At 37.9% G+C, this 26308-nt stretch overlaps 1 protein-coding gene across 4 annotated transcripts in view; it reads left to right on the plus strand.

The window, feature by feature from the left end:
- zfpm2a (zinc finger protein, FOG family member 2a) overlaps window positions 1-26308 on the plus strand; it is a 174835-nt gene that overhangs the window by 65705 nt on the left and 82822 nt on the right. For all 4 annotated transcript variants that reach the window (XM_077214715.1, XM_077214716.1, XM_077214718.1 and 1 more), the window contains exon 4: window positions 24846-24964. In XM_077214715.1, the coding sequence (XP_077070830.1) occupies window positions 24846-24964 (119 nt within the window). The remainder of the gene's footprint in view (window positions 1-24845; window positions 24965-26308) is intronic.

Below are 26308 nucleotides of genomic sequence, written 5' to 3' on the forward strand. Positions count from 1 at the left end.
CCAGCACATCCCAAAGACTTTATATTAATTTAAGGTCTGGACTCAGAGGGGCCAGTTCCATATGCTAGAAACATAATAATCACCGCAATGATGATCCAGTCTCTTAAGCATTTGCCTATTTAAATCCAAAAAGTGACTTTTTTTCGGCTGGGCAGTGTGTATCAAGTTAATTTGAGATTTCAGAGCTACATTGGAGGAAAAGACATTCTGTAAATTATTACTTAAATTTCAATTTGTTCCTCACACAAAGCTATCATATATCTTCAGAAGACATGAAATGTATCACATGAGTCGTACTGTATGCACTATGCAATATATGCCTTCAATAAATGGAAAAAGCTGCATGACTATTCTGCAAATGTTCTCCTTTTATGTTCCACAGACGAAAGAAAGTCAAACGGGTTTGGAACGACATGATATGATGACGAATTCTATGATGATAGAATTTTCATTTTTGGATAAACTATCCCTTTAAGCTTCAATAGAAAGCGCACAACAGACGTAAAAACAGATATCTTTTCTTTCCCAAGAATCTCGCCTAACCATGCAGATTTTCCCTCGCCGTTTCTCTCAGTAGAAAAAAAAAATCTGTTTTATCTGTCTTTGTTACACTTTATCTGTCTTTTTTACACTTCTTAAAAGTCACTTCATCAAAGTGATGGATAATACATCCAACAAGATAGCAACGGCAGCAATTACTGTTCAGCCGTGGCATCACATCGCAGAATACACAAAATATGATTCCCCTTTTAATGCATATGACCTCCAGAATTTATTGCAGGTACGTACATTTATAAGAAAGTGGATTTTGGCAAGTTGGCACCGGTGAGCCCCCTGGGGTGTGTATTTTATACAGTACTGACAGCGAATCAGAGTTATCAGCACCTATCAGATAATGCATTTATCATTAAATTTCACATTTGCATTTCAATCTGGAAAGGAAATGAGCATTGGCGGCGTAAGATAAGAGCGGTAGGGACGACGGTAATAAACGGTCCCTGTGATCAGGCAGCCAGCAGGGCTGAGGGGGTCAGTCACACAACGATGGGGGCAAGCGCATACATAAAGAGGCATCATAGACCAGTTAAGGCTTTCCGGAAGAAAATGCTGAGCTTTAAACTCCGGCAGTGTGGTGGGAGCCTAAGCAGCCCGATGTCTCTCTGATCATCCATCCTGTGATCCTGAGAGAGAGAGAGAGAGACAATTCCCTCCCTATTTGGTTTGAATGAATGATTTTGGTTGGTTGTGTCGCTCATCTGTGAAAGTGTTACACAAAGAAGCATGTTCCATAACAACACTAGATTTTTACATTTTCTGAATGAAATGCGAGTGTTGCTTGAGGTCTCCAGATATCGGGTCCCTCCTTAAGTGTAAGTTCGTGATCATCACATATTTTTTCTGATATGTGAAAACACACAAAAAGCTGCATGATTTCTGGTGTCTTTCATTTTTATAGTAAGAAACGTTGCAGGCGAGTTACACGCTCAAGATCAATATTTAGGGTTAGAGGCTTGTTCAAAAATGTTGCCTTAGGAAACACTGCTAACTAGTCTGAAATCATTTGAGAAGTTGGTGTAATATTTTCAAATCATTTGATTTCACATTGATTTAAGTTTTTTTAACTTTATTGCCTAATATAGATATTTTGTAGTGCAAGTTCATTTTGTTCTCTATTTTTACTTTTAGATTACTTTTGTCATCATCTAACTCTCACTTAAATTTCATTTTTAAAACACTGATAATTTAACAACACCCTTAATAAAATCATAATACATTTTCATACTGTGAGTTATAATATTGTGATATAATTTTAAATAAATGTTTTAATTGTTTTATATATACAGTACATTTATTTTGAATTGGTTTTTAATTTTTAGATTTTCCTATTTTAATTTAATTAGCTAAAGTTTTAGTAGATTGTACTAAAGTAGTAGATGTAAAAGTGACTTTTAATGAAATCTTTTTATTTCACTTTTTAGTTTTAGTTATTTTAGTACATCAAGTTAAACTAAATGTAAATAGGACATTTAGCCTTGGCAATAACATGAAATAAAATAAGTTTTTGTATATTTTTTTGGTTTTGGTTGACGCTAATTTTATTTCAAGTAGCGTAACGAAAATGTTTTTTATGCTGTTGGTTTTAGTTTTAGTTAACTATAATAACCCTGCTTTGCAGAATATCCAGGTTACACAAGTAGATTTATACTGAATCCTGACAGTATAAGAAACCTTGATCAGTATGAAAGTAGTCCATATGAATTTTGTGCTATTTTCCAAGTATGCTGGAGTCATTTGATATCTTTGTGCAAGGATCAGACAGACATTTAAGACGTTATTCACTGAAAATCTTGCCTCTAGCTCTCAAACCTCATTCAAGCCACATGAGGGTGAGAAGATGACAGAATTTTCATTTTTGCCTGAACTATCCCTTTTAATCTAGTTTGTCAGATTCATCTCAATGGTGTTTTCCATATTTACCTCCCACCACGATCTCTCTGATAGCGCTGACGCTTGCTAATGCTGCTGATAATCTTGTTACATTACACAGATAAGATCTATTCTACATGGCCCATTCGCTCCTCACAGAGACATTACTGTCAAACTCTGGCAGGAATGTGGATTTCTGGGAAAATAGAATGTAAATGAGAAAATCGCCCAACAGGAAACAACCCTCTCAGAATACAGGATATGACATCGCTCACACAGTCGCATCGCTGTCTCTCGGGGAGCAGTACAGTGGACATTAATCTCTGCACGTAATAACCGCATTCACTTTCACGTCATGTCTTCTTCTGAAAGGCCATTTCCCCCCTTTCATTCCTCCCATTGTGTTGGAAAAGTCAGATGGGCATGTTATAATTTTAAATAAAGATGGGAATCACACCATCAAATATGAACATCTCAAATGACATGATGTCCTGTTCGCTGCGATTAAAAGCAAATTTATTTAGTTTAAGAGTCTACCTTGTTATCGCTCTATTTATTTTATTTTTTACTCTTCCTAATCTGGACTCTTTGTTATTGCCCGGCTTAAGTTAAAATGCCTGATTGCGATCAGCAACGGATAATTCTTTAATTGTTCGGTGCGAATGGGATATTTAATAGAGAGTACATCAAAAGAAGGACAGTATCTTAATGAAGAGCCTCAAACAGGTTCCTCCTGCTTTAAGAATCTCTTAAAACCAATTTCAAGATTTGCTTTAGGTGTAAAATGTTCACATGCTTCAATGTTAAAGAGGTCACGTCTTGTCAAATCAGAGGCCTTTTACATGGTACCTGTTTCTGATTGGCCGAACTTTGCATGTCATTTTCCTTACACATGAGAGGTGGTGTGAAACATGAAACATGCATCTCTGAATGAGGCTATTGCTGTAATATTGTGTTGCATGATGATCACTAATGAAAATAAAGCTACGTAATAACACGCATTCTTAAATGTTATATCTATATTCTGGAGGGAAATCTTTTTAAATTTTTAGTATACAAGGTATATTTAGTATTACTTTATATATATATATTAGATTTTATGGTTTAGTTAAAAAAAAATATTTTCATTTTATTAGTTTAGGCTTAATTTATTTTATTTCAGTTTTAGTTGTATTCAGTATTTATTTCCAGTTAATCATTTTCATTCTTAAACTTATTTCAGTTTCTTGCCAAGGCAGCATTTCTCATTTTTGTTTAGTTGAAGTTTCAACTAATATTTATTTTATTTTATTTCAGCTTTATTTCAATTAACAGAGATGTTTGTTTTAGTTAATACTAACCCTGTTTGGAGTGCAGACTTTGCAGTGATCTTTTGTTTTTGAATGAATCTTTTATGTGAACAAATCATTCTTATTCACTGACTGATATTTTTCATCTCTTCTTTTAAAAGCATGTGACTTTTTTCCATTGTTAGACCTACTGAACAAGTGTTTTGGGTCTGAACCAGACTCAGCATTCAATGGAACATCACTTTTGTGAATGACTTAGTTGAGTGAGTGATTTGTGGACCCATTCAGAACACACAAAGACTCTTTTCACCACCTACTAGAGTAAGGATACAATCAGCAGAAAGATTCACTGAAATAATCAACAGTTAACAAATACCAATGCTGTGTTCGAAATCGTCCCATACCCTCATTTACTATTCCCCATATTACTCCACTAATATAGTCCTCTTGAAGGAGTGAATGAAAACAAGTGAGTGAATTCGTACACTGAGTGCGCCGGAATGTTTGCTGATTTTGCCAAATGGCTGTCCCCTGAAATAGTGCCCTGTTTAAGGGTATAGGGGGCGATTTCAGGCACAGCCCAAGTTCTATCATGAAACTCTAGATGGTGCAGTCTGGTGGGTCCTTAACAACCTGCTGACAATTGCATCATTGACTACACGGCACAACCTGATTGGTTCCTGTTGCATCTGCAGCCAATGAGCTTGCTGTTCAACATTTAATTAGTTGGACATTGTTTGCTGTAGCAGTTTGCAGCATGCTTTCAGAGTTCATCTGAACCCTCCACCTTCCCCAGCTCCACCTGTATAGATCTGTTACGGGTTATTTCATATGCTTGTGTATGTCTTATGTATGTCTTACATGCTCACAGCAGCGTGTCGTGTATATATTGACCCAGCAGCAGCATTGCAGATCTATTCCCCCAGGACAAATACATGAACATTGCCATATCCACTATCATGCTAAACTCTTCCGAGAGTTGTCATAGAAATTCAAAAGATTCAAGACACTTAGATGAATCAAGATGGTCAGTGAGAGTCTGAAAAATTGTCATATCTTTATTATGACAGATCTTGGCACAAAAAAAGTATGATTTGACCCCTATAAGCACTTGTTCCACAAAAGTTGGCTTACAGCTTCCTTCTAGTCCATAAGCATGTTCTGTGAAGGCAGGAGACCATCCCTGGGATGAAAAGAACATCCACTCTGAGCTCATAAAGGAAGTGATCTGTTATCTGCCCCTCCGTCTTCTTCATTCTCGCTCGTCATGGGCTTCTGTATATTAGTGGTAATAGCCTGTACAGCTATTCTGTTAATTATCTTGGACGTCTTTGATGCATATCTTGACACGCTCCTCAAGGCATAAAGAAAAGTGCATGTGCAGGAAAAGAAAGGCAAGGAAGCTTTTATGCATTAATGAACTTCTTTTTTGTACTTATCACTACGTCTGCCCTCAAAGAGAAGCCTTTAACTTGAACTTAAAGGAGTTATATTGTGGAAAACAGACTTTTAGTCTTTCTTGCTTCGAGTTCTCTTATATATTTTTTATTTAATACGTCTAAACACAATTTAAAAATGTATTATTATATATTCATTGAATTTTTATTATTAAAAAATATATATATTTTAAATAAAAAAAAAAAACAAATTGATATATAATAATACATTTAAAACTGTTTATTTATTTGTCCTTATATTTATATTTTTTCTTTCCTGAAATCAACTTATGATGCGAGTTAAGCACCAGAAGGAAGCAATTTACTTTTAAATTAGCATTTTGTACTATTATTGTGTGTATATATATTAAGGGTGTCACGATCTCGATTTTAAATCGAAATCGATCGAAATTAATTCACAATCTCAAAAATCAAAATAAAAAATGGAATCGTCGATGCTGCCACGCCCCCATGTCGCGCCCGTGATGGAAAGCACGGATCGTTTTACTGACTCTATTGTTCAATCTCGTTCATCAAAATAAACTAATCTTTTTTCTAGTCATTTCAGCTTTAAATGTTATACTTTTAACAGGCAAATTCCCTGAACACATCCAACTACGCAATCTTGATCATATTCTCAATTAAGAAATCATTATGCAGTCAAAAATAATTTACAGGGAACATTAATTAATTGACCTTCCGAGTCTTTTGTTCATTTGTGGCATGACAGAGGCATGAATCCGTTGATGAACGACTCATAACGGCGCGGAAAAAAAACACACTTGTTGAAAGGCTGTGAGTCCTCTAACTTAGATTCTATGTCCGAGCCCGAACTTGGCCGATATTTTCCATCACTATCCTCGGGCCGGGCTCTTGATCTATAGACGTGCACTCCCAACGCAATAGAGTGCGGCGCGGGACTATATTTGATGGCCGAGTGCGAGCGCGGGCGGTAATGGACTCACTCTGTGTGTGCGGGAGAATAAAACGATTCGCGGGACTCCCGCAAACTAGAAATATCTATGAATAAAACATATAAAAACTAATACAATTTTATTTATCTGTTACAGAAAAGCATCAAGAACAACTAAAACAAAATAGAAATGATTTACAGGCCAGAGTTTCTATTCATGACATATTTGCAGCGTTGAGCGATTTAGCCAATCACAGACATATGTGTTGATTTCTTGAACGCAATGGCCAATCAGAAGCATTTAAGATAGGGATTCTCCTCACCGCTCAAAACCGACTTTTTGTTCAGTGCTGAATTCTGTAAGCTGGCAAATCCTCTAATTATAACAAAGTGTAGGCTATATATTATGAAAGATTCATTGTGCAGTCAGGTTAACTGATAATAACAGAGATGTGTGAGATTGCGATGAACTGATGTCAGCTTTTTAGGAGCAACAGCAACCTGTGTTTAAATAAAAAAAAAGTAAAAATCGAGATTCGAATCGAACCGTGATCTTAGAATCGAAAATGTAATCGAATCGAGGATTTGGAGAATCGTGACACCCCTAATATATTTATATATGTATATGTATATATGTATATGTATGTATGTATGTGTGTACAGTAGTAAACACTTAAAGTGTATCAAAACCTTTCATCAAAGTTCTAAATGAAATTTTAACAATATCCGTTCTTGTCTTAGGACAACTTTGATTTAACTTTTTTGATCCACTTCAAATGTTGACTTTCTGCATATAAAATATTATATATATTCTGAGAATGATTGAGGAAATGATGATGAATGTAGAATCTTGATCATCCAATAAACATCGAGTATCCCTCAGCTAGATCCAGTCACCTTGAGGACTGACACACCTCCTCATGGGCGGCTCTCTAAGCTCAGCAGTGCCTGTCGGACACAGTTGGTTCTCTGTGGTCTCTGTGAGCCAACTGGACCCGGGCCACGATCAGAACACTGGTAGGTTCTGCTGAAGAAGCCCTAAAGTAAGAAAGGAGCAGGTATAGCACACAGACATGCAGAAAGTACGTATAGATTGCCTGTTCTCCGCTCAGCCCACCTGTACGGGGAGCTGACACTGTCCGCCCTTGACCGGACCCCCTCACCCGCGCCAAACAATAGCCGCTTCGGCTTTAATGCACATATGTCATGCTAAGTGAATTTGTGGAGCAGATGGTCAGGATAGCATGGCAGGTGCCTCGACAAATGTTTGCGTTTGCTGTGCTGCTATTTATATCGGCGCAAAACACAGCGGCACAAATATTTGAAAAGGCCATTGGGTGTTTTTTCAACATGCGTCACAATTATCAACGTGTCTTTTTTGTTCTTCCTAGCCCAAAACAAACAGATGGCATTTATGAGTTCACTGCTGACCTCCTTAGATTTCTGTGCAGATCTGAAAAAATGCACAGCGAAAAGATGGATGAAGGTCTTAAATGAATAGTTCACCCAAAAATAAATAATCTGTCATCATTTTACTCATGTCGTTCCAAGCCAGGATGACTCTTTTTTTCTTCTTTTGTGGAACACAAAAGGAGATGTTTATGCTACTTTTTAATCTAATGAAAGCAAATGAGGCTTCAAAAATGCCAAGAAAGCACCCTTTTCACTTGTTTTCCTGTTAAAATATTTAAATCCTTAAAACAAGTTAAATTTGATTGAGAAACAGCACTTGTTTTCAGAGAATGTGTGTTTATTATTAATGTATTTTGAAGAAAGACAGTCATATGGGATTGGAAACATGAGGGTGGTTAAATAATACTGTACCATAATTTAAATTTTTGGGTGAATTATTTATTCCTTAAATGCATACTTCGGATCTTTATCCGGGATGTCATTCGCCACCAATCCCCCTCATTCATTTTTTTTAAGTTAGATATCAACCTTCTTAGTATTCCTCAAAAAATTAAAAAAATAAACTTGTAAAAGAATGTCTGTTTTCTAATAATTTTTTGTAAAAAGTGTATAGGGTCACTAGCAACCCAAAGTATGTAATAGTGTGAGTATATATTTTTTCTGCGCAACAATAATTGAATATCTGATTCACTCTGATGAATAGGTGCAGTTGACCTTTATTCCTTAATATCTCTGATGTCTAATACACAATGATGACTTGATGTTTCACTCATAATTACCACAGGCATTAAAACAAAAAATACACTAGCTTAATTAGCAAAACTTGAAATGGCTAAAAGTACTAAAAGTACTGTTCGCGATCAAATATTAGTGTCACTTGATATTGTGAGGAAACGATAGTTTGAAAACGAAAATTTAACACAATAGTTTTGAGATTGTGAATATCACCCAGACGCGGAATGTTCTGGTAAATATGCTTATTTGAAATATCAAGAGAGTTTTATACTATTGCAGCAGTTAAGAGATCCATCCATGTTAGATAATGATCCGGGAATATGTATTAATGATTGGTGAAACGTTCATTCATTTAAGGGTTAATGATGCCACAGTTTTAGCTTTTATTATCAAGTAGGAATATTTAACACAATTATAAATGTCACATAAATAACACATAAACCATTCTAATCGCTCTAAATGTCTGTGCATCTCAACATATTTAGCAATGACCTAGAATCCAGGAATTAAACATTCAAATAGCTGCAACCGGCACTCCATTGTCAGGCTTGTTGACAGCTTTTGAATTTCATGCTTTAATGCTGGGCCTTCAGATAAACATCCCACTGTGCACACAAAGAAACGTCACATGCAAATGAATCATCGACGTCCAGCGACTGACACCTGCTCCTGTCCAGCGACTAGTAAAGTTTCTCATCCTTCTTTCCACATTTGTATCTTTTCCTCTAATTATTCGCCAAAGTCTGTTAAGTCACGGTGCCGTCCGAGGGGAGGGAGGGGGGCCAGATGCAGATTAGGCTCCTGAAGATGAGGGTCTAAAAGGGATTTAATGGTAGAATGGATTAGAGAAATCCTTGTAACAATGTTAAATAATTATAGTTCCAGCCGAGATCAAAGCAGCATTGATTGAACCCCTCAAGCCTTTAACACAGAGAGAAGAGCGAGGAAGAGAGAGAGGAAGAGAGAGTCTTGGAAAGCAAAGATTGGTAAACTCCTGTTCGGGCCGCAGCGGCGCTACACATGTGGATTGGCGAGGAAGCGCAAGGATAAAAAGATGTATCCTTTAGGAGAGCTCCGTCTGGCTTTTGTCACTGTAGCTGGAGATCCATTTGAGAGGTCTGATAACGACACAGACGAACTCGTGAGGGAACGCTGTCAGAGGCGCTCGCGCTGATACCTAAGCGTTTTAAGACGACTTATAGACAGACCGGAATTTAATGTATGCAAAGCACCAAGTTTGAGCAGAGGCTTTCAGTCGGAGTTGTTTATTTCCCATGTAATCAAGAAATTTTGACATGCCTGGCTGCCGCTCATTTTCTGAGCGAGGGTGTCTTGTTCACTGCTCTCAGCCATCTTACCGCAGGCTTTCTCTGCTAGTCTCGCGCAGATAAGTGGTATTGTGCAAAATCAGATTGTCGTGACAATGTGGTACAGTAGAATTTGGCACTGAATGAGCCGGGGTTATGTAGACGAGGTGGGTCAAAGAATCGATGTATTTAAAAGGACCTGTTTGTGTATAAATAAGGTGCATGCGATTTCTGGTGATGTACCCGATGCATGAATACCCATTTGTGGGCTGGGCTCCATGTTGTGTTTCCTTGAGAAGGAGGGGCTAACATTTGGTACTTCACACACACTTATTGTGCACAACATATACTTATTGTGCTGATGAACTACATAAGCATAGATTAGTCTGAACTCTCTGCTCGTAGTCTTAAAGTGTCCAGATGCAAATTTCTTCACTGATCCGAGATGTTAAGAGCTTTAAGACCAATGACTTCATGCTTGTTATCAAATGGAATCAATCTGAAAATGAACAAATGTAGTATTAAGGCCATGAACACATAATAATAATGCTGCATTTCTTATTATTAAACTACGGTGTTTCTATTTCACTGTTCAAATATAAATATAGACCTCTGTAGAGTGCAGCGGAGTAATCTGTTGTCTGGTTTTGTTTTCTGTGTGTGTGTGTGTGTGTGTGTGTGTGTGTGTGTGTGTGTGTGTGTGTGTGTGTGTGTGTGTGTGTGTGTGTGTGTGTGTGTGTATTGAAACGTTGCTGGTCCCCATTGATATCCTTAGTAGGTAAAAAAATACTATGGAAGTCAATAGGGACCAGGAATTTTCATTACCCACATTCTCTAAAATGTCTTCTTTTGTGTTAAGCAGAAGAACGAAATTCATACAGGTTTGAAACAACATGAGAGTGATTAATTGATGACAGAATTTTCACTTTTGGGTGAACTATCTACTAGATTAGATGGTAAGCACACAATCAGTTCTCATAATCAATGACTACGCTTACATGCCGCCAATAACCCGTTCAAATCCGGGATATTGGCAATAACCCGGTCACGCACGGCAATGTAAACATCGGCAAAAACCCGAATATGCTCATATCCCGGATTTTAAAAACCCGGATATGATACCTGGGGTACCCCTTTTCTAACCTGAATTTTTGGTCATGTAAATGCGTATCGGCATATCCCCATAATGATTTGTGTTCTGCGCATGTTCTATTCGCAAGGAATCTTCGTCTTTTGAGTAGAGGAACTTCTCGGAGCATACAAAAACCCACGTGAGGTATACCGGAAGTAAACATGGCGAGACGCAGCACAGCGTACATTTGGAGCGAGGTCAGTACCAGCACCAAAGCGCAAACAAAGGCGATCGCTATATGCCCGAACTATTCATTATCCGCGTGCTGCTGCTGTTGTTGTTGTCTTTGGATACAGGAAGAAGAATCGGAAATGACACACATTGCGTCTTAAGGTTTTTCGTACGTCCAGGCGCTAACCGTGCATCGCCGTTTACATCGGGATATTGCAATTCCATGTATACAGGAGAAACTCTCTCTGCTCACGCATGTAAACGGGTTATTCCTAATGTTTCAGAAACCCGAATAGTGACCTTAACCCGACCATAACCCAAATATCGGCTGCATGTAAATGTAGTCACTGTGTTGGATGCAGGAGAAATGGGCACGAATAAAGATCTGAGTCACTTGGACAAAGGCCAAACTGTTATGGCAAAGCGACTGAAACGCCAAGGCTTGTGGGTTCATCCCAGTCAGCAATGGTGAGATTTTACCAACAGGATGGACAAACCACAAACCGGGCTCATCGATGCACAAGGGCGACGAAGGATATCCCTTCTGGTCCGAGCTAGCAGAAGCTCTACTGTGGCACAGGTCACGAACATTTTTAATGATGGTAATGGGAGGAATGTGTCACTGCTGCTTATGGGAGTGTGAAGCTTCTGATCAATTAGAGTGTCTATGATGAGCCCTGTCCACTGGCGAAAGCACCTGCAATGGGCACACGAGCATCGGAACTGGGACTTGTAGCAGTGAAAGAAGGTTGTCTGGTCTGATGAGTCCTGTTTTCTTTTACATCATGTGGACGGCCCTGTATGTGTGCGCCGTGATCCTGGAGAAGTGATGGTACCAGGATGCACTGTGGGATGACGACAAGCCAGTGGAGGGAGTGTAATGCTCTGGTCAGTGTTCTGCTGGGAAACCCTGGGCCTGGCCATTCATGTGGACGTAAATTTGACACATGCCAACTACCCTAAACATTGTTGCAGACCACGTACACGCCTTCATGACAATGGTGTTCCCTAGTGGAAGTGGCTTTTCAGCAGGATAATGCTCACTGCCACACTGCACACATTGTTCAGGAATGGTTTGAGGAACATGACGAAGAGTTGAAGGTGTTGCCCTGTTCTCCAAATTCCCCAGATCTCTATCCAGTTGAGCATCTGTGCGATGTGTTTTTTTGATGGGATTGTAACTCTTATCTTATCTTAACTCTTATCATGTATTATATTGTGTTTTTAGATGGGTTTTATTCTGATTTTATTAAACAGATATTGATTACATGTGAGGCACATTTAAATGCATTGTAAAATAAAATAATAATAGTAATATTAGTTTATTAAAAGCTTCTGGATTTACATGCAGTCAGAATTTTCCAATCCAAATCTTAGGCAGACCTGATGACAGCTACAGGAATATGAGTGGAATAAAAGAAAGAGAGGGATCAAAGCAAAGCCTCTTTTATTTGAGGGAGGAGCAGAACAACCAAACATAGACACACACACTCACACACGCTATTCTTCCACAAACTCCCTAACCTATACTCCAGTTCAACCACTTCAGTCGAGCCAGTCATGGAAATCCTTATGACATCATCTCAGCAAAAACAACAACAATTAATATTATTATTGTTGTTGTTTTGTTGTTATTGTTATTGCTATAGTTTTAGTAGTATTAGTATTAAGTCTATATGAAACTCCTACTTTCTGTGTGTGTGTGTGTGTGTGTGTGTGCGTGCGTGCGTGCGTGTGTGTCTGTGTGTATTCAATTATGCAATTTTCATTGGCATATTAATCATCTTTTCAACAAACAAGTCAGCGTTAATTAAAGCAAAGCACGAATAAAGACGTGTGACTGGATCATCACTCTGTTTATCACAGAGCCAGAGTCAAATAATTCACAGCCTGTGAGAAAAATTGTAATGTCTGTCCTCCTTTCCATTTTGTCTTTCTGTGTGTGTGTGTGTGTGTGTGTGTGTGTGTGTGTGTGTGTGTGTGTGTGTGTGTGTGTGTGTGTGTGTGCGTGCGTGCGTGCGTGCGTGCGTGCGTGCGTGCGTGCGTGCGTGCGTGCGTGCGTGCGTGCGTGCGTGCGTGCGTGCGTGCGTGCGTGCGTGTGCGTGTGTGTGTGTGTGTGTTAGGAAAAAGGGAGAAAGAATGAGAAGTTGAGAAATGAGTGTGTTGTCATGGTAGCTCATCTTTTGTAAAAGGTTCTTGACTTGAGATGAATCGATATGTGGTTCGAGAGAGTCGTCTCATTGTGAAATGGTTTTTGTAAAAATCTGAAAAAAAGAGCTCTGGGGATTTTTAATGGAGTCTTTAGTTATGTTTTACAGTATTAACATGTTTCTACCAAAATGCCAATAATTCCTATAGCTGCCACATCAATCTTTTGGGAGATTTTTCTACATTGGTAGTCGCTGCATGACATATCACTGCTAAGTTGAACAACAGATATCAGCAGCAGGATATGGGTTGTGTCAGAAAACTGCTGACTTGTTGCCTCGCTGCCCTAACGGGCAATGATTTTGCAGGCAACGTTCGCACACTAAGGTATCTCACAAAAATGATTTCAGACAGACTTCTGAGGCAGCTTAACGGTTTAATGATCTACAGCATAATAGAGCGATCTTTGGAGAAAACTCAGCAAATATTTATTACTACAACAGTAATTTCTCGCTAGAAATTACATCAAAAGTGGAAAATGTTGGTCAAAAACGTACATTTACACACAAAATGACCACCAACTGCAACTTTCAGACGTCATCTTTATTTTTTAGCTCAACTGTCACAGAATGGAACGCAGAGGATTGTGGGATATCAAAGACAGCAGCTAATACATCTATGTCACCTTCAAAAATCGATCAGATGAAGGTTTCTCAGGATACAGGAAATGAAGCTAACATTGAGTTCAGATGTGCCTTGATGCTTTTCTGCCATGTGATGCATCCTCCAAAGGCCATGATGTCACGCTTTAGGGTTTTTTTATGTCAAAAATATCAACCCCTGCTGGTAGATAGCAGAACTGCACATCTGACAGCAAAAAAAAAAAAGTGCATATATATATATGTATATATGTATATATATATATATATATATATATATATATATATATATATATATATATATATATATATATATATATATATATATAATATTATTATTATTATTATTATTATTATCATCATTAGCCTATATTTAAAGGACTCTTAAAAGCTTGAAATGGACATGTTATGACTTAATTGTCATGGCTCAGGTGATTGGCTCAAAACAACCTGTCAGCAGAAGTGAGCGCCCGGGAGCAAAGATAGCAGATTTCTAATGGTGTATGTCCGCGGGATCCTGTGCCAGCCGCGCAGCTGCCATTGAGATGAGTGGAAATGTTAACTGATAGATTCCTTCAGTTCCTACAGAGCCTGTTGGTTCCGACAGACAGAGATGTACTGGGACTACAACTCCAGCTGCGGAGGTTCAGGTGTGTGTGGGCCGGCAGCTCTCTTCCTCTCTGACTTTATCATCTCACACACTTGTGGGCGAGACGAGGGCGAGTCTCACCCTCTATACCTTAAACACGAGACCTCTGTGGTTTGAAGCACTCGACTGCTCCTCTTTCCTTCGGCGTCGCTCACTGCCAATCTTAAAGGCAAACAGACCTACACTAGAGTTGGTGAAATCACACACAAATACACACTTGGTTTCTGCTGTGTTAGCTTGAATCTAAATGCACTCAAACAGAATGTTGCACACAGGAGCGAGATATGTTCTCCAGGAAGACAGACAGAAGGAAAGAGAGGGAGAAAAAAGAGAGAAATAGAAGCAGAGAAAGATGGAGAGAGAGAAACCGGAGTCAAAAACCGCCACATAACAATGCCGGAGAAAAATCAGAACATTTTCCAGCGAAAGATGGGCCATTTCCAAATCCTCGTGCCCTATCAGACAAATTAAAGTAAATCAAGCATGAAATGAAGCAGGAGAGCCCGGAGATAAGACTCCTTTAAGTCCTTTCCAGATTAGGATAGGGGAAGAGAGGTGCATCTGCTCTCTGCCAGCCGAGGAGGCTAGCTTCTCATTTCACAATAGCAGCCTGTGTATAGGATTACTTTCCCCTGTCACCGACACACACACACACACACACTCAGTCTGAACATGTCCTTAATGCGTCGGCTCACTAGCTTGTTTTACACATTTTGACAAGTAATCTATAAATGTACAGCAGCTAGTTGATCGTAGAATGGAGTGAAAATGTGCTAAGTGATGCTTTTACCTATAGTTACTGTACAGTCATGTTCCTGTTGCACAGCCGGTAGAACACGGTGAAAGACAAGGTCAGGGTTCAATTCCCATGCAGGGTATGTGCATGCTGATAAAGAATTCCTTGAAAGCCTTAAATACAAATGATGGGTAGTTAATGGGAAATACTTTTTAGACAAATGCTGTGACATGTTAAGGTTGCATATACTCAGAGAAATTTTGTGAGCCAAAAACCAGTAATTCCAAAAGGAATCCGTGTGATCGGGAGTTTTATATATAGGGTTTTGAGTCAAAAGTCCAATTACGAACACTTTTTTTTTCTCTAGAAGTAGTTTTTTTTTGTATAATTGTATAATACATTATTTTATCATTTTTCATTTTTTAATAAATGTCAGGTCAGTTTGATATTTTTGTTGTTTTTACTCTTTAAATGTTTGCCGTTTCATAAAAAATGTTGTGCGCCATAATTGTAATACTGTTCACATTTTATTAAAAAGCCCATAATATGCTGTTGTTTAAGACCGTTTTCATTGTGACAACTTGCCCCACACAGTGTAAGATGGACAAAAGATGAACTGTATATTTTTTTTCCAATCAATGTTCAACAGATTGTTTTTCAACTCAAACTTTAAGGTATTTACGAAATTAAACCTACTATAAGAAATATTAACCAGAGTAAAAAGTTGCCCCAGTCTCCCCTATACATTCTAGCAAAAATCTTGATGAAAGTTCAGTCATGTTATTTGTCAGATGTAAGTTTCCCTCCACATCTATAATGCTCCATGTTTTCCAAGTATTATATTCTCACCATAAAAGTTTTGTCCCCAACATTAATTATCTAAGAGTTTGTAGATAGCAGTCTAAAATTTCTCCTTAAGAAACACACACATTCGTGCTTTCAGTGTCGTGACTGATGTTTCTCCTCATGACTGATGCTTTTCCCTCATCAGGAGTTTGTTAGTTATTAAACAGCGTGACCGTGACCTTCTACGCCCTAGTGTCAGGTTTAGGCCTTCTATCAGCCTCTATCTCCAGCCATTTAAAAACTCCTCCTGAAAGTGACTGATTTAACCTGCTTTTATGCCGTTTATATCAAAACCGGATGAGAGAGAGAAGGGGAGAGGGAGAAAAAAAAACTTAATCCATCTTATCTGTTGACTGTCAAACTGCTGGAGCTAAGACCTCCTCACAAAAGACAACTGGGTCAGGCAGGCAGGATTTGTGCTGGAGGAAAGTTTGAACTGTGGTAATTGACTGGAGGATCGAGCTAATGACCCGCTCGAGCCACTGGAGAAAAACAGCACCTGTAAATGCAGCGGGAAAACAAACGTGCGGGAGATACATGAGCTATTGTGTGACTCGGGAGCTTGGTGGTTATTAACACACCCACCGGTACGTGTGCGTTTATTTGTGTGCGTCATGTGGAAGGGCAATATATCCAAACGTTCTCCTTCAGATCATCGGGAACGCCTTGAGATTCTTTCAGAGGGGCTGAAAGCAGCATTCATTCAAAGTATTTGTGAGCATTTCCAGTGAATGCAGGCAGCATTAGTCAGTCCGTACTGACAAGAGAAAGAGGAATTATATCCCACATGAGCACTGAGGTCATATTTGTTAGCTGGAAAAAGACTCCTTTAGATTCAGATAGGGCATCTTCCTCAAGTTTACGTCTAATCTTTTGTGTCCTATTATTCAGAGAGACGGAAGGAAAAGCTGTGGAGATTGTTGTCGGAATGACTTTGCTCAGGTTTTGATCGAAATGAGCTGGAGGAAACGATCAAGGTTTAACTGTTAGCCCCTGCTGCTGATATCTTAACTACAGCATTTGACTCCAAATGAATCTTTCTACATTGACCATCAGTAGCCATATATTCTAAGTAAATACATGTTTTAAATATATATTCAACATAAAAATACAAAAATATATACGTAAAACATTTCAATCAGAAATATCTCATTATATCATAGTAGATGTTTTACTAGTGCACTTTTGTACCACAGTAGTACCATGGTATTCTCCGAAACACTATTTAAATGATAAATGATACTGGAAAATGATAATTCAGTATCATGATATTATCAGAGCCAAATTTTTACTTTTGATCACACTTGGGAACGAAGAAAAAAATAGGTTGAAAATTACAAGCCATGAAATTGTATTTTGCATTATTATTTTTCATATATTTATTTCATTTATATTAATCCAGTTTTTTAAATCTTTGATTTGAATGACATTCAGTGAGGTCTGACTACTATTTTAGCAGTTTTTGCTTAAAAATGTGTATGTTTTATGCTGTCGGTACTTAAAGTTTCTGGATATTGGCAAGTTTATATATATATATATGCAATTTTTTTTACTTACATTTAGCGCTTAGTAAGTGTAAATCCTTCATTGTATACAAAGTTAGGGGTCGGTAAAATTTATTAATGTTTTCAAAAGTCTCTAATGCTCACCAAGGCTTCATGTATTTGATAAAAAATACGGTAAAACCCCAGTAATATTGTCAAATATTATTACAATTTAAAATAACTGTTTTTTTTAAAAAAAAGAATGTTATAATATAATATGATATTATATAATATAATATAATCCTGTAATGCAAAGCTGGATTTTCAGCATCATTACTCCAGTCTTCAGTGTCACATGATCCTTAAGAAATCATTCTAATGCTGATTTGCTGGTCAAGAAACATTTTCATTATTATCGATGTTGAAAACAGTTTTGTTGTTTTTTTGTTTTGTTTTTAGGATTCTTTTATCCGAAAAAAAGTCTAAAAGAACAATTTTCAATATAAAATACTTTGTCACTTTTGATCAATTTGATGTATTATTGCTGCATCAAAGGTTTTTTTTTTATCTTACAGACCTCAAACTTTTGACAGGTAGTGGAATGATATTACCTTGTCTACTTTTTCATGAGTGTAAGTGTAAGACAGACAGTTTCTTCTTCCATAAATAATGTATGTTCTCAGAATACTCCAAACTTCAAACCTCTTTTAGTAAGAGGTTAGTTTATTAAGAGAGAGAGAGAGAGTGTGTGTGTGTGTGTTTGAGAGAGAGAGAGAGAGAGAGAGCGCAAGGTAAAAGGTCCTCGTGTGTTTTAAAACAAGTGTCTGCCGAGGAGATAATGGTAAAGCCGTGGGATAAAAATGATGCATTTGCTTCTCTTCGAGCTGATAATGGGGGTTTGGAGGGGGGTGGAGAAAAGTTCATCGCTCTCTTATCGAAGCGCTCTGACATTTCTCCTTCAGCTGTAAAATTTCAGATCACATATCTCCTTCAGAGCTCCTGCACCTTTTATGGAGTGATACTGAGCTCTCCATTTCTCTACACATGCCCCTCACCGTATGTTCATTTGGTTCATAAGCTGCTGTAGATCTTGATATGGGACTCCTGTATTGTCACACGTGGCTGATGGGCATCTGTACCTTCCAAAATGACAAATTCATGTGACCTTCTTTTTAAAGCATCCATTTTGATCTGATCCAGACCATTTCTGAAGTGTAAATGTTTAAAGATGACTATTGTAAAAAGAATCGTGTGTTTTTGGATAAAATACTTTTAACTGTGAATTGTGTAATTTATGCACCATTTACGTTTTTAACCCTTAACCCTCCTTTTTTTAAGTTAGACTTCAACATTCTTAGTATTCCTCAATCTATTCATGCTAAACCATATAACATCGGGAAAAATGAAATAGTCTGTTTTTGTTATATAACAATAATTGAAACTCTGACTCAATAAGTGCAATTTACCTTTATTCCTTAAGGTGGCAATGATGATGTGATGTTTTACTCATAATTACCAGTCAGACATAAAACAAAAGATTACACAAATATCAACAGCAGTACTTGAAATGGCTCAGCGATTAATTGCTGATTAAGTATTGAATGCAATCAAATATAAGTGTCACTGTCACTTGATTGTGGATCTGGTGAAAAAGCTGTCAGCAATCAAAATATTGATTTTGAAGACACTGAAAACACTAGTTTTGAGAATATGTTTGAGATCGTGAATATGAGCCAGACATGGAATGTACTGGGAAAATGAGCTCTGATGGTGACAGTGATGATGATCAAAAGCATCTGCTCAAATTGAACACTTCCATATTCCAAATGGTAATGAAATATGCTTTATTTTATTCTTTTTTAATTATTATTAAAACATCAGGAGATGCTATTTTATATATAGATCCGGGTCACTAAAGATCCCAAAATTGTAATAATGATTGACGAAACATTCATGCATTTAAGGGTTAAAGTATTTTTGTAAACAAATTTTTCAATTATTTTTTAAATTCTTGCATGCTTTAATTGAATTTGATTCATTGAAATTTTAATTAAAAACAATTTTTTCTGTTTTTTCTTTTTTTAAAAATCACTCATATTTGGCCTTTTTGATGGATACAGATATTATTTAGAGGACATGAAATGAGTCTCTGTATGTCATATAGCATGTGCACTAACTTCCCTGAAAACTGTATTTCTGTTTAAAGGAGAGGTGCTTGATAATTTAACATTTTTGATGTTAAATTACTTTCTCTGTAAGATCTAACCCACCTATTTAAAGGGATAGTTCCCCCAAAAATAAAAATTGTGTCATAATTTACTTGTTCCAAACATGCATGAGTTTCTTTCTTCTGCTGAACACAAAAGAAGATATTTTGAAGAATATGGGTAACCAAACACTTGATGGGTCCCATTGACTTCCATAGTATGGAAAAAAAAATACTATGGTATTCCAATAGTTCATCAAATATTCATAACGTACAAGTAAATATACTATCAAATAAATCACATATCACTAGCATTAAAAAAAAAAAAAAGACAGTTGACTAGTGACTGTAAGGGTACAAAAGACAGTTTGGGTTGTGCAACATGACAAATATGCCCACAAAATTAAAGTAATCACACTGTATAATTTGCAAAAACCTTTTTAAGCGTCTTCTCACAAATGTATTTGTTTGGTTGGTCTGTGTTTGTTGAAGAAGTAACTTTTTCCTCTCAAAAAATTGTTTCTTTCTCTTGCTGTGCTGTGACATTGTAGCTTTGTCTTAGTAGGTTCTAAAAAACGTATGTTCTTGTTTAGTTTTTGTCTGTATTTTGAAGGTAGGAGACGTGATTCCCCCACCCCAATCCCCCATCTTCCCTCCATCACAGGGGGAAACAAACAGTTGCCGCGTGCAGCATCTTTTTGGGGCTATCAGAGAAAGATCTGTGCACACAAAAGGGACATTCATGGTTCTGCCAGGGATCTGTGGTGAGGGGGAGCGGACCCCGGAGAAGAGCGACAGATGATCTTATCTAGGGAGGAGTGGAGGGACAGGGGGATGGAGTTCTCTTCACTCATATCAACAGCTCCTCCGTGCCAAGATGGTGGCATTTAAGGCCTGGTTGATGAGAGAGCTTTTGGGCGTTACGACCTGTGAGCTCTGCCTGAGGGACGCTTCATTACCACTACTAAACTGATCTCGCAACTTCTGTTTCAGTGATACTCAACTAATGGGTTGTGACCCAAAAACGAGCCACGGTTTCTGATAATGACCGCAGTCAACAGGGAAATACAATGTTAAATCCTTCTGAAAAACAGCTGGTTTAATGGTCTTAGCTGGTTTAAACAAGTCTAGCTGGTCTCTCACCCTGGCTAAACTTGATGTTTAGCAGGTTTAGTTGATTGACCAGCTGGTATCCAATCCTGACCTTCAGACAAGTGTTTTTAAAACTAAACAACAGATAACCTTGCTAAACTGGGACAACAGGTAAGACCAGCAAACCAGCTAAGGTTATATGTGTAATATCATTGTGTTCAATAATATGTTCACTGTGATTGTGCATGACATGTTCCTGGATCAACATCTTTTGTTGATCCTTGAACAGCATTCCTGCCAAAAACATAGTCCTAACCCTTTCTCTGCCCCTAAACCTAACCCTACCAATAACTTATCCCTAAAATCAGAGGGAAATGATAGGTAATAAGAATGGCGTAGAAGCCCTAACTCTTGTTTTAAGACTAAATTGGAGATTAACTGAAATCGTATCCCTTATATCTGATTGATTTACTGATTGGACTGTTTTTCCAGGATCAACAAGAATGTTGATCCAGGAAAATGATTTACTTGGTGATATCACGTTCACTAATCTGGTATAGCTAAAGGTATAGTTCACCCAAAAATTTAAATTCTGTTTTCGTCTGTTGAACGCAAAAGAAGATATTTTGAAGAATTCTGGTATGGTAACCAGTTGTCGGTAGCCATTGACTTCCATTGTATGGAAAAAAAGTAATAGGGCAGTCAATGGCTATTGTCAACTGTATTCTTCAAATATCTTCCTTTGTGTTCAACAGAAGAATGGAATTTATACATTACAGCTTGAGAGTGAGTAAATGATGACAGGATTTTCATTTTTGGGTGAACCTTTTAAGATAGCAAAACAAACAACTATAAAAAAACGAAATAGTCCCCTTGAAATTAACAATGGTTTTGTTAGTATTTTTCATGATTTTGTACAGATTTATTAAATAAAATGAATTAGCCTTACAATGAGCCACCGTCCCTCATTGTGTACGACAAGCTCTAAAATTTGGTGACACATCTCAAACACATTTATTATTGATAAAACACTGATTGTCTATCATTGTATATTTGACTCGTGGAAAATCTAGATAAAAAGTACATGCATGTCACTAATCGACCAGCAAAGCCAGCATTCATCGCCATTCGTGCCAGATCCAAGTGGATAATCTGCAACTGTACATCTTGATCTCATAATCTATGACGAGTCAAAATCTAAACGCTTGTGGCAAACATGGCGATGGTGGCAGGCTGGCTCATTACGCACCCAGAGCCGTATGTCGTCGTCTTGCCTTTCAGGCTAGTGTCGTATCAGTAACAGCTGGGACGAGCCAGCTGGGACGTGAGGTTTCGAGACGTGGCTTGGAACGTTCCGCGGACGACTGGCACGTTGGTTCTTACCAGCGTTAGGTCTTCAGATATCCTTGTGCAGCACGTCTTTCTCATTCGCCCCAGCATGGGATGCGTAGAAGACTTCAGCGAAAGTGACAAGGCAGGCTAAAGAGAAACTTGTGCGATCGTGGCGAAAGGCCACAAGGTCTTATCAGAGTAGGAACAGAGCACATCAAGCGGTAGTGGGCTAGCATAGATTTAGCCTGCCTGTGATGTGGACCAGCTGCGCTCCAACGCTTAATTATTTCCCTTTAATGAGGTTCCCCACCTTCCAACAGGCTGGCAGAAACACAACAGGCTTCAGAGAGACCCCCCACCTCCTAAATTCTCCCACTATCTCTGCTGAGCTCCATAACATGGAATGAAGGCATTAGCAGTGGAGCAGGGGTTGCAGGAAATAAGAAAAGTAATTCTTTGAACATATATATGTATGGTTTCACAAGCAGTGTTTCCAACCTGATCTCACAGCAATTCGTACAAATTTTACGAGATGGCTAATTTGTGCGAATTCATAAGAGCTCACTCATACGATTTTTGCTAAATTGTACATATTGTACGAGTTGCCCAATTCGTATGAATTCGTACGAATGACCTACCCCTGACCCCGCCCCTAAACCTACCCATCATTGGGGTTTAGACAAATCGTACGAGTGAGGTTGTACGAATTCGTACGGATTAGCCACCTTTTACTCACTCGTACGAATTCATACCAATTTGTCGTGAGATAGCGCTGGTGTTTCAGACTATTTCAGTTCTCCGGTAATACCATGGTTTTTGGATATTTACCATAGTACTGAGTGATTGCCAAATTTATTCATCATTACTATCCAAAAATCCTATTTACTATGGTTACATGCTTTAAGGAATATGCTGGAGGAAAATGCACTTAACATCTGGGAATCAATGAACTGTGATGATTATTCAGTCGCAGGGGAATTTCCATACAAGCAGACTAGCATGTTAGTATGTCACAGATACGCAGATCATATCTGCAGTGAGAAACACAGCTGAATAGGTCATTTTAAAGTTCAATCAGCGCTTCAGCCAACAAAGAACATGCTGAAGATCATCTACCCAACAGGCTTTTATTTTGCACAGGTCACCAAACATGCAGCACTACAGACACACCTTTATGTTGTGTGCGAGTGATGCAGACACTGTCTGCCTGCAGTCAAAATCACAAATGATGCCTCTGTTCCTGTGAGAGCAAATGCTAAAGTCTACTGTTTCTCAAATGTTTTTCTGAGAGTTTCAGAAGATATCTCAGCAACAACTCAGACTATACTCCGACTCCAATTTCTCAAGATACCAAAGTCTGTAATACAAAAGTCAAGATATCTCAATATGATTTCACACATTTCTGATCAAATTCTCCCATGACCAAATAATCTGCATGATCTTAAAAATACTGGTTCCAAAAGGGTGAAACTCTCATCGAACAGTTTTTAAAAGATCCCTTATTTCTTAGTGTGAAGAACATTTTAATGTTTTTTTCCCCACTTTTGTACATTGAACAGGTTTCATGGATGTTTCAGGATTGTTCATGGAACCTTCAATGCCAATAATGATTAAGATATGAAGATAAAGATATTTTTAAGAGTGTTGGCTATGCTATACGTATACATTTAGTCTCATTTGTGTAATTTTATAAAAAAATTATGAGAAAGTTCTGACCTTTGCAAACAATTCATGCAAATATTTTCAGTGTGGTACAGATTCTCAGTCCCCATCTCACTGTAAGCTGTTGCTATGAGTGCTGTGACACAGCTCGCAGGAAGATAAAGCAGATAGCACTCGAGCTCCGAGGGATAAATCTCCCTCCGTCCCAGGTTGGCCCCAAAAAGCTCTCAACATCGCCATGAAAACCAGCCGGAAGTCTGCTCTTGAGATCCTTGTGACAAGAGCCCCCTAGCCCTCAAGAGACGAGAGTCATGACCAGGCAGTCTATTATAATAACTGTTTGATTAATCACTGTCCTAAAAAAGCACACAAAATCTAACTGATTAGATAGCAGCGCTCGGGGAACTCGCGGGGCTAGCTGTGCTATCCCGTGACACGGTTAATTAACTCCGAGCTCAGCACAGCACTAACAAGAGGCCTCGGCCCCCTTCCTGGAAAACAGAAATAGAGCCCACGCTGCCAGTCGGTAAGCCTGTAATATCTCAGTGAGGTTTTATCAGAGAGCGAAAGACGCTCTTTCAAGAGGAGTTAGCATCCCAGCGGTTTGAAACGCTCCATCTGATCGCCATCAGCTCTGAGAACAGGTGCTGGAGTCTGTATCAAATACCTCAGTCACTCACTGGAGGAGGCAGGAAAACACTCTATGATGCTAAGATTATGGTTTTTATAAAACAGAAACTTTTAGCAATGAATCTGTGATCACATACGCAATCAATTCTGTATTAATGCAGCAGGTTAAATATCAACAGTATTACTTTTAAGGTTATGAGCTACACTACTTGTACTTAAAATAATTGTTAATTTGATTATTATTAATAAATGTAGTTAGATTGTTGTACATTTCTTTGAAGAAAATGTGAGTAGTGCAAAATTTGCATCATCCATCCATCCATCTAAAAAAAATAAACAAAAAAATTGTCCTAACCAGCAATGACTAGAGACATTTTGTCAGTCACTTGGTTTCTATTTCTGTCACGTTCCCTCACTGAAATCAAATTACTTTTTTTTTTTAAGACAGAATGTATTTCTTATTGCTTAGTCTCATCGCAAATAATAAAGGCATAAAACATGTATCAATAAATATATTTATGATCACCCTGAAGCATTTATTGTGTGACACTGATTGACTGGCCTGTTCTGTCACATAGGTGAACTGGACCTGTTCAACAAAGATGGAGAACGTCGGATTCACAGCCGACAGCAGCTTCCTGTAGGAACCACATGGGGGCCTTTCGAGGGAAAAATTGACCTAAACACAGATGCTCAGGTACGTTATCTCGACTTAAACAGTGACGAGGGTTACAGGTGAAGGATGCACCAAATTAAAATTAATTAAATGGTTTGTTCAAACAGAAAGATCTGTTTATTGGTTGAACCAGTGGCATTGGTTTGCAAAAGATTCCTGTTTAAAAAAAAAGAATTGTCTGCTAGCACAAAAAAACACACACTTTACCTTTAACAGAGTCTCAGTATTTGTAAATAAGTCCATGAAGCTGTTCGTTATTAATGGTGAGGCTTATTTTCCCTGAAGTCCATCATTTGCATATTGACACACGGGAAAGATTACTGAACATAAACAGATGTTAATTGTGTTGCATATAGATTATAACCCAGTGCTACTTGAACATTCTAGCATCAAACTGACCTCAGAATTACCTCCTATGTTCTTTTAACCATTTAATCTGCTTATTTTATTACTAAACTCCTGGTTAATATAGTCTCTTTTAGATTTGATGTTGTGCTCAGTTTGGAACTGATTCTTCTAGGTAGGCCCAAGTTGTTGCTACGTTCCTTCATCCATTAAAGAAAGAACGGAAAAGAAGAAAGTGTTGACCTAACTACACAGGCGGAAAGAGGAATCCTTTAGGATTTAACATTCCATTTTGAATGTGGATTAATTAAGCAATAGTTATTAAACATTTTAACAAATCTCATATTTATCCTGTTAAAACGTATGGAAAAGTCTGTGAGGAGTTCGGACTTTGAGGCTCCATTCTAGGGGATTACTCTAATGCATAACTTGTAACTTTATTAAATCTTTTTTTTTCATCATGCTTTGATCAGTTGATTTTCCTCTGTACTACCCCTAGAAAGTGCACACAAATTAATATCTTGTTGCTTAAATTCAGTTGTGTGATATATTCAAAGCAATAGCTCACACAAAAAAGGAAAATAATGTTTTCAAAATGTCCACTTTCCTGTTTCTCTGTAAAACACAAGTAAATACTGTAAAAGTGGGTAAATAATGTCAATTTTGTGTGCATTATTCCTTTAAAATCTTAGAGAAAAACTCTCTAAGATGAAAGTGTTGAAATGAAGGGTGATGTCTTTAGAAAGAAAGGTCCATCTTCATGGATTTTGACCCTTAGAGGTGCACTCTGTTGAATTTCCAATTCATTGTAATAAGCACCTGTGTTACCCTCTTTAGTGCCTGATCTGGGAAAGGCAGAACTTGCTGATTTATGATATATGATGTGGACTGAACCCAAAGTACTTTCATTTTGCCTGGTGGTTTATGGATCTGAATGCAACTGGCTAAATTGAAAAGTGATGTCTCAAATGTCAAATGTTAGTATACTAAATGTATTCAGCATGCTGAGGCGGGTCAACA

The sequence above is a fragment of the Siphateles boraxobius genome, unplaced genomic scaffold (genome assembly GCF_051911475.1).
Source record: "Siphateles boraxobius isolate OS27281-9 unplaced genomic scaffold, OSU_SipBor_1 68, whole genome shotgun sequence".
Classification (NCBI taxonomy): Eukaryota; Metazoa; Chordata; class Actinopteri; order Cypriniformes; family Leuciscidae; genus Siphateles; species Siphateles boraxobius.